This window comes from Babylonia areolata, chromosome 6 (assembly GCF_041734735.1).
Source record: "Babylonia areolata isolate BAREFJ2019XMU chromosome 6, ASM4173473v1, whole genome shotgun sequence".
In the NCBI taxonomy this organism is placed as follows: Eukaryota; Metazoa; Mollusca; class Gastropoda; order Neogastropoda; family Buccinidae; genus Babylonia; species Babylonia areolata.
In genome coordinates, this window is record NC_134881.1 from 29,255,004 (window position 1) to 29,265,003 (window position 10,000).

At 36.5% G+C, this 10,000-nt stretch overlaps 1 protein-coding gene across 1 annotated transcript in view; it reads right to left on the minus strand.

The window, feature by feature from the left end:
- The window catches only part of LOC143283490 (metabotropic glutamate receptor 5-like), a 287,594-nt gene that overhangs the window by 68,836 nt on the left and 208,758 nt on the right, over positions 1-10,000 (minus strand). The window contains 1 exon segment of the mRNA XM_076589733.1: positions 3,553-3,600. Within this exon segment, the coding sequence (XP_076445848.1) occupies positions 3,553-3,600 (48 nt within the window).

Below are 10,000 nucleotides of genomic sequence, written 5' to 3' on the forward strand. Positions count from 1 at the left end.
TATGCCCATGGCCGGTTGGAAAAAACACAACAACAAGCATGTGTATTTGCTTATCTCATTACCCTGGTAAAATGGAATTTTGTTTCGTTTCGTTTCGTTTCGTTTACATCACTCCACCTCCCACCCCCACTACCCTCACTCACCTCCTACACTCCATACTCTCTCAATAAGATTTGAAGATCCGACATCTAGTAGCTATAATTCATGTGTAGATTCCCTTCACACACACACACACACACACACACACACACACACACACACACACACACACACACACACCTATACACACACACACACCTACACCTACACACACACACACACACACACACACACACACACACACACACACACACACACACACACACACACACACACACACACACACACACACACACACACACTGCCGGGGGGCTCCTACTGTATAAATATTTGTGTCTCCCAACCTTGTGCAAAAATGTTTGTTGCCAGAAATTTATCTAATCTTTTTCTGTCGCTCTCTTTTTTGTTTCTCCTTTTTACCTTCTGCCATCTCCTTTTACTTATTCATTCATTCATCTATTTATCTATTCATCTTTTCATTTATTTATTCATTTATTTATCTATTCATTTATTCATCTATTTATCTATTACTTTATTTATCTATTTATTTATTTGTTTATGTATTTATTCATTTATCCATTCATTTATTTATTACCTTGCTAATCCATTCCCCTGTATAATATATTTTTCCCCCTAGAAAGCCTTGATTTAAAACAAATATATCAGAACTTGATAACTGGACACGCTCACTAAATTGTATTCATTTTCCGCGTTTTGGACGTGTGATAATTGGTTTTTGGTTTTCTGTGCCTACTGTTAGCCTCTATAATTGTTATTCTGTTTATTATTTATAGTTATGTTTATGTTCAGGTTGTTTTTTGTTTGAACCTACAGCGAAAAATTGACGGAATGGTCAGCATCAGATAACTGTCCTGGGTGTGAAATCTGGCATAAGTGTGGCTGTGTTCAGTTTTCAGTAAAGTCCTATTTTAGCATCCTATATTCAGGAACTTATTCTATGAAACGATATTACCATTGGTAGATGTTGTAACCCCATTTTCAGTGGATTTCCACTCTCATTTTGTACATTATTTTACTCACTTTTGATGCGGATTTATTTGACGAAACTAACGTGCTACTATCTTGCTTGCTTTTTTTCCCCCTTTTTTGGTCCCACAAACCATGAAAATGTAATCAATAGCTGCGATAATTTAGGACGGTAGTTTTCTTTTGTAGGTAGATTTGTTTTGTTTTGTTTGTTTGTTTGTTTTCAGGTTCTGTTGGACTGATATTCACGGGTGTGTTTTTTTTTTCAGCTGTGATATGGCCCTGAGTGGTGGACTCGGCTACAGGCAACAACAGATCGTGTAGACCATTTGAAAGTTTGCATCCCACATGGACATGTATAAGTAGAAAAAGAAAAGTGCATACACAAGCATTTCACAATTTGAACTGTTAAAAGGACAAAGTACTTTCTTCTTCTTGTTCTTGTTCTTGTTCTTCTCTGTCTGTCTGTTTCTCTCTCTCTCTCCTCTCTCTCTCTCTCTCTCTCTCTCTCTGTGTGTGTGTGTGTGTGTGTGTGTGTGTGTGTGTGTGTGTGTGTGTGTGTCTGTGTTTTTGCTATCTCTTTCACTGTTTCTTTTTTTTTTTCACACGTTACAAATAAAGGAACTGGAATAAATCTATATGGCGAGAAGAGAATATAAAAAAAGGACAAACTGCAATGACAGATATTGAAACATAGTCAACTGACACGAATGCTGACAGGCCTCTAGGTGTATGAACATGCGAACAGTACTTTTAACCTCTACACCGCCAGTGTTACGTTACGTTTCAGCACCAGCAAGATGTGACCAGATCAAGGGTAGGTTATCCGCGGGCCTCCTGCTCTTCATTTTAGGAACTAGGATAGGCCATATTTCGCACACGCGTCACAAAGAAATCCCCAGCTATTCTGTGACGCCATCTTTTCAGTGCTTCTGGCGCCAGAAAGTTTAGCACTGTAAAGTGACCCGCGGTGAAAGGGTTAATGGATTTCTTCTGGCTGGTATTTGGACATGTCGGTATTGTGCAGTTTCTATTGCTTCCACGTGCGCTTGGAAAGTAGGTTTGGAAAATGTATTGTCTGTCTCTGCTGGAAGTTAGAAAAAACTCGAATTACTTTTCGCCTTGCGTTCAGTTTCAAATTATCTTCAAACCTATTCTTTTTTCTCTCTTTTATGGCAGCAGCGAATGAAGAAATATGAGAAATGCATTCACACATACACAACAAAAAGGAAAAAGAAAAATGAATACTGGGTACAGACAAATGAATTCGCACCAGCTGATTGTCAGTACATTTTGGATATCCTATGCGCGCGCCCTCACGTGTGTATGTGTATGTGTGCGTGTATGCGTGCGTGCATGCGTGTGTGCGCGCGCGCGTGTGTGTGTGCATGTTGTTCGTTTTTCTGCCGCAGGTTCAGGCATTTGCTTTTTCATCTTTCTTTTCCTTTTCAAGTATGTTTTATTCGCAATGTGAACGTGCCTACAGGGAGAGCATTATTTAGAAACCTGTTATACATTCACATGCATTCATTCGCATACTCACTGAACCCCTTGGCTGCTGGACAGAGATGAAATGAAGTCAGTGCGGTATGAAATGGAAATGCAAGAACTACTTTTCTATGTGTGCTAGAGTTAGTGGTACGGGGCTTTCATTTCAAACAAAGAATTAAAGCCCCTTACTACCAAGTGTACTTTGTTACAACTTGGCGTTGTGAGCAAAGATGTTTGAATTACTTAAATCTCTTAGGAAAATTAAAGCCCCTTACCACTAACTCTATCACATATGTACTTTTAAGCGGTGTTTTAAAAAATTTTTTTTCCATGGAACAATACTAATGCAATCCGAAGAGGAATGAGTCTAAATTAGAAAGGTGACCAGTATCCTGACCTGGAACCTCAGTCGTATCTCAGACACCGGCCCTTTACTGATGAGCATAAAGTGAGAGCTATATTATCAATGGTTTCTCCATTGCCATGGTAAATCATTTACAGCTTAGTCTTTTGTGAAGGACCATGTCTCTCAGACTAGGAGGCAAGATTGCACTGGCTCTTAGTGCCGCAGCCTTGGGGGCTAGTTGGCCTTTGGAAACCACCCCAACGCCGACTGTCCTAAAACCCTCTTAGCTAAGAAGAGTGGGGATTTAACTTGGCGAAAGACACTCTCCACTATAATCAAATTCTAGCACAAATAGTCGGGACAGCAGTTGCCTCCTCTGATGGTCATAGTCGGACACGACTGACTATCATATATATATAATGTTTACCAGCAACAGGCAAAGACATCCATTCGTTCATTTCGTTCGTACATTCATTAATTTGAGTCACTCATACATTCATTCCGATAGACGAACAAGCAAAGCAAGCGAGAAATCTAGCAAGCGTCCAGACAAATGTACAAACAAACAAACAAACGCACATACACAAAATCAAACATGAAAACAAACACACGAACAAAAAAGCAGTCACCTTGTCATCTCTTCGAAGTTGCACAAGCAGCATTCTGGGATGTGCAGTCTGTTGATTTAATTCAACAAAAAAATATTACGGTTCCACATTATTCCAAACATTCAAAGTTTTGTTACGTTCAGGGTAAGAATAAGATATTGGATCTCTTGTTGCAGAAAATGTAGAAGAGAGAGGGAGAGAGAGACAGACAGACAGGGACAGAGAGAGCGGTGGGAGGGGTGGGGGGTGGGGGTGGGGGGCAGATGGGAGTGGAGAGACGAAGAATGAAGAGAAGATGGTGGTAAACAGAGAGACAGAGACAAACAGAGGCTGAGAGGCAGAGAGAGTGAGAAAGACAGAAAGAGACGGAGAGAGAGAGACAAGAGACGAAGAGAGAGAGAAAGAGAGAAGGAGAGAGAGATAGAGAGAACGAGTCATACAGAGAGTGGAGGGGAGGGAGGGAGAGAGAGGGGGTGGGAAGAGTAAGAGAGAGAGAGAGAGACAGAGACAGAGAGAGAGAGAGAGAGAGCACGCACACAGGTGTACAATTTCAAGAAATATTGAATTCTTTCATACCGTTGTTTGTTTGTTTGTTTGTTGCTGTTATTGTTTGGCTGCACTTTGCAAGTTCTGCAGACACTGTCTCATCTTCTCTCTCTGTGTCTCTGTCTCTCTCTTTCTCCGTCTCTCTCTCTCTGTCCTTATCTCTCTCTCTCTCTCTCTTTCTCTCTGTCCTTGTCTCTCTCTCTCTCATGCACGTACACGCACGTACACACACACACACACACACACAAACGCACGCGCGCACGCACGCACGCAATAACACACTCAAATACACGCACCCCCTCTTCCCCCCTCTGTCTCCATTCACACATGGGGAGGAAGGCCGGGTGGAGAAGGAGGCGGAGGAAGAGGACGAATAAGAGAGAGAGAGAGAGAGAGAGAGAGAGAGAGAGAGCTGCTGCTGAGAAGTTTGCTGTTGCTGCTGCTGGCTGTTGTTGTTGTTTTTATTGTTGTGATATGTTACTGTTTTGCTTTACTTTCTTGCTTTTATTAGGGAGCTTGATGGGGGGGGGGGGGGGGGGGGGACATATTTATGTTGGTGTGCATATTGATGGTGGTTGCAGTGCACTGCAGCTGTGGTTGTTATTGCTCATTTTGTTGCTAAAATATCGTGTGCGTGTATGTTTTTTTTGTGTTGTTGTTTGTTTGGTGGTCATATATATATATATATATATATATATATATATGTATTATCAATGATAAGGTAGCTATGTCTTTTTGTTGTTGTTGGTGTTGTTGTTGTTGTTTGTTTGTTTGTTTTTTGTGTGTGCTAAATCAGTTCCAGTTCGCAGTTTTTCAAAAAACCCAAACATTTCTCATTGTTCCTGGTGATAATTTTCCTTTTCGTAGCTTACTAACCCCCCTCACACCCACCCCACCCCCCTTTTTTTTTCTCCCGGCTGTTTTTTTTTTAATTTGTTTTAATTATTATTATTTTTTTTTATAATCTATTCATTTATTTTTTTAAGTCGCTGAGGTTATCTATGCTGGGTCAGATATCTGACCCCTGAAGGTCTCTCTCAGTTTGAATGAATGATGATGTGAGTTTACTGTTTGCATTGTGTTGTATCGTATTATATTGTATTATATCACAGGTTTTTTTTTCCCCCACAACGGGTTTCTCTGTGTGTAATAATTCGGGCTGTTCTCGTCGTTATAGTGAAGCGCCACCTTTTTTTTTTCGCTCTCTCACTTCTCCCCTTTTGTACCCTATCTCCAAGTGGATTTGATTTTTTTTATTAACAAAGCGGGATTCCGACATGTTTTTTGCTTGATTTTTATTTTTTATAAAACCGGGTTTTTCAACATAATTTTTGTTTGATTTTTTTTTTATTATCAAAGTGGGTTTTTCGACATAATTTTTGCTTGATTTTTTTTTATCAAAGCGGGTTTTTCGACATAGTTTTTGCTTGATTTTTTTTTTTTTTTTATTATCAAAGTCGGTTTTTCGACATAATTTTTGCTTGATTTTTTATTATCAAAGCGGGTTTTTCGACATAATTTTTGCTTGATATTTTTTTTTTATCAAAGCGGATTTTTCGGCATAATTTTTGCTTGATTTTTTAAAAATTATTATCAAAGCGGGTTTTTCGACATAATTTTTGCCTGATTTTTTTCATTATCAAAGCGGGTTTTTCGACATAATTTTTGCTTGATTTTTAAAAAAATTATTATCAAAGCGGGTTTTTCGACATAATTTTTGCCTGATTTTTTTTTTATTATCAAAGCGGGTTTTTCGATATAACTTTTGCTTGTTTCTTTTTTTATTATCAAAGCAGGTTTTTCTACATAATTTTTGCTTGATTTTTTTTAATTATCAAAGCCGGTTTTTCGACATAATTTTTGCTTGATTTTTTTTAATTATCAAAGCGGGTTTTTCGACATAATTTTTGCTTGATTTTTTTTATTATCAAAGCGGATTTTTCGGCATAATTTTTGCTTGATTTTTCTTATTATTATCAAAGCGGGTTTTTCGACATAATTTTTGCCTGATTTTTTTTTATTATCAAAGCGGGTTTTTCGACATAATTTTTGCTTGATTTTTTATTATTATCAAAGCGGGTTTTTCGACATAATTTTTGCCTGATTTTTTTATTTTATTATCAAAGCGGGTTTTTCGATATAATTTTTGCTTGATTTTTTTTAATTATCAAAGCAGGTTTTTCGACATGATTTTTGCTTGATTTTTTTTAATTATCAAAGCCGGTTTTTCGACATAATTTTTGCTTGATTTTTTTTTTTATTATCAAAGCGGGTTTTTCGACATAATTTTTGCTTGATTTTTTATTATCAAAGCGGGTTTTTCGACATAATTTTTGCTTGATTTTTTTATTATCAAAGCGGGTTTTTCGACATAATTTTTGCTTGATTTTTTTTTATCAAAGCGGGTTTTTCGACATAGTTTTTGCTTGATTTTTTTTTTTTTTTTTATTATCAAAGCCGGTTTTTCGACATAATTTTTGCTTGATTTTTTATTATCAAAGCGGGTTTTTCGACATAATTTTTGCTTGATATTTTTTTTTATCAAAGCGGATTTTTCGGCATAATTTTTGCTTGATTTTTTAAAAATTATTATCAAAGCGGGTTTTTCGACATAATTTTTGCCTGATTTTTTTCATTATCAAAGCGGGTTTTTCGACATAATTTTTGCTTGATTTTTAAAAAAATTATTATCAAAGCGGGTTTTTCGACATAATTTTTGCCTGATTTTTTTTTATTATCAAAGCGGGTTTTTCGATATAACTTTTGCTTGTTTCTTTTTTTATTATCAAAGCAGGTTTTTCTACATAATTTTTGCTTGATTTTTTTTTAATTATCAAAGCCGGTTTTTCGACATAATTTTTGCTTGATTTTTTTTAATTATCAAAGCGGGTTTTTCGACATAATTTTTGCTTGATTTTTTTATTATCAAAGCGGATTTTTCGGCATAATTTTTGCTTGATTTTTCTTATTATTATCAAAGCGGGTTTTTCGACATAATTTTTGCCTGATTTTTTTATTATCAAAGCGGGTTTTTCGACATAATTTTTGCTTGATTTTTTATTATTATCAAAGCGGGTTTTTCGACATAATTTTTGCCTGATTTTTTTATTTTATTATCAAAGCGGGTTTTTCGATATAATTTTTGCTTGATTTTTTTTAATTATCAAAGCAGGTTTTTCGACATGATTTTTGCTTGATTTTTTTTAATTATCAAAGCCGGTTTTTCGACATAATTTTTGCTTGATTTTTTTTTTTATTATCAAAGCGGGTTTTTCGACATAATTTTTGCTTGATTTTTTATTATCAAAGCGGGTTTTTCGACATAATTTTTGCTTGATTTTTTTATTATCAAAGCGGGTTTTTCGACATAATTTTTGCCTGATATTTTTTATTATCAAAGCGGGTTTTTCGACATAATTAATTTTTTGCTTGATTTTTTTATTATCAAAGCAGGTTTTTCGACATAATTTTTGCAAGGGACAGAAGCCATCTATTGCCGTTTTTCTGTTTTTCCCTCTCTTAACTTACATGCTGGGGCCTCGGTTTATCAATTGACCAGCACCCTAACCAACACTCAAAGGGAAAGAAGATGTTTAAAAAAAAAAAAAAAAAAAAAAAAAAATCCGGTCCGTATTCTAGAACACGAAACCGTGGAAGCCCGCTTCCTTGTATCTAACCCACTAGGCCACCACTCCACAGTTCAAAGCCCTTTTTTAAAAAAAATATTATTTTATTTTATTTTATTTTTTAATGTTTCTGGCCATTTTAATGCCGAACGTGTTATAGTGCCCATTTATCATCAGCAGTCTGGTTGTTGATTTTTTTTTTTTATAATTTTTTTTTTAACCTCTTGAGGAAGGCTACTCTACCGGTCAATGGGTCTGTCGCTGCAATGAAGCAGCTGATAGTTATGATCATGTTGTTGTTGTTGTTGCTGTTGTTTTCGTTGTTTTAGTTGCTGTTCACTCAGTAGCTGTTCTTCTGCAGTTGTTGTTGTTGTTGTTGTTGTTTTGTGATGTTGCTTATATCGTTGTAGTAATTTTCTAGTTGTTAATGTGGTAACTGTTCTTATGTTGTTGTTGTTGTTGTTTCTGAGATGTTGCTTATGTCGTTGCAGTAAGTAATTTTCTAGTTGTTGATATGAACATCTTGGCAGATGTTAAAGAATTCTGCATTGTTGTTGTTGTTTTTGTTGCTGCTAGTAAACATTCTGTTGTTATTGTTATTATTTTTGTTGTTGTTGACAATGATGTCGTGATTGTACTTGTATATTTGGTGTTGTAATGATGCTTGTATGGTAGTATTTTTGACTTGTGTAAAAATGTGAGTCTATGTTAATACATGATGTTCGTGTGTGTGTGCGTGCGTGTGTGTGTGTGTGTGTGTGTGTGTGTGTGTGTGTGTGTGTGTGTGTGTGTGTGTGCGTGCGTGCGTGTGTGCGTGCGTGCGTGTTGTTGCTGTTGATAAGGATATGGTAACTGTTGCTGTCTTTTGTTGCTGTTGTTGTTGTTGTTGTTGTCGTTACTACTGCTGTTTTGTTGTTGTTGTTGTTGTTGCTACGGTACGGTAATTGTTTTCGTGTTGTTGTTGTTTTTTTATGGAGTAGCTGTTGTTTTCTGCTTCTTCATATTGATGCTGTGGTAAATGTTAAAGAGTTTTGTTGTTGTTGTTGTTGTTGTGTTGTAGTCATTTTAGCCGTAACTTATTTGTGTTGTTTGTTGTTGTTGTTTTCGCTTCGTGGCTGGTTCTGTTTGTGTTATTGTTGTTGTTCTGATCGGCATTTTGTTATCTACGACCTCAGTATAGTCCACACACACAAAATAATGTGATTATCCTTGTTTGCTCCAGATTGATTTACTCAATGTCAAACCGAAATTCATCAACTGTCAAAAAAAGTGTATGTACTTATACAAATCAATTTACCGACGCACTATTATACTCAACTGAATTGAATATTTCAGTTTCCCCTTCAGAACGGGCCATGGCCTAAACTTAATGATAAACTTCGTTCGAGTTAGAGTTGTTGTTTCTGCTCCATATTTTCCCCCTATCTCATCCACTTCCCGATCCCTATTTTATAACTAACCATTTCAACCCTCCTAAGACACTGTGTGTGTGTGTGTGTGTGTGTGTGTGTGTGTGTCTGTGTCTGTGTGTGCGCAGTAACTGTAACTGGGTTGGTCATCAATATTTTTTTTCCTAAAACATTTTAATTCAGACAAAGAAATTTACAGGTACAAAAATAATATATGGTGTGCATCTGTTCGTAGAATTTGTGTTAAAAGAAGAAGAAGAAGAACACAGAATGAAGGCGAGCATGAAGGACAGAGAGAGAGAGAATGAACGACAGAAAGACAGCGAAAAATGAGGGAACGAACTCAGCCGACCATTTCACTAATGGCTTGAAGATTAGCTACAAAGAAGAAGACAGTTACTACAAAACCAGAAACGAGAAAGGCTGAAACGAAAACTGGACGGGGGGACGGGAAGGGGAGCGAGGTGTGTGTGTGTGTGGTGGTGGGGGGGGGGGGCTAATTCAGGAATCAAAATAATTAATGGATCAAGAATCACCCGCCAGGACAGAGCAAAGGACGCAAGAATAGGGATAGAAGAAAGAAAGAAAGAAGGAAAGAAGAAAAGAAGGAAAGACGGAGTGAAGAATGGAACAGGCACTCTGAAGAAGAGGGAGAGAGCAGAGACAAGGAGAAATGGGAAAAAAAGAAGAAGCAAAAAAAAAAAAAAAAAAAAAAAAAAGAAAAGAAAAGAAAAACACAAAAACAAACAGAAAGACAAACAGGAAGAATGAATCAGAGACATGGTGGCATAGTGGAAGGAAAGAAAGAAACAAACACATAAAAGAAACGAATATCTTATATTTTCAGCTGAGAAAACAAAAAAGAAATAAAAAAGAAGAAAGTCATGT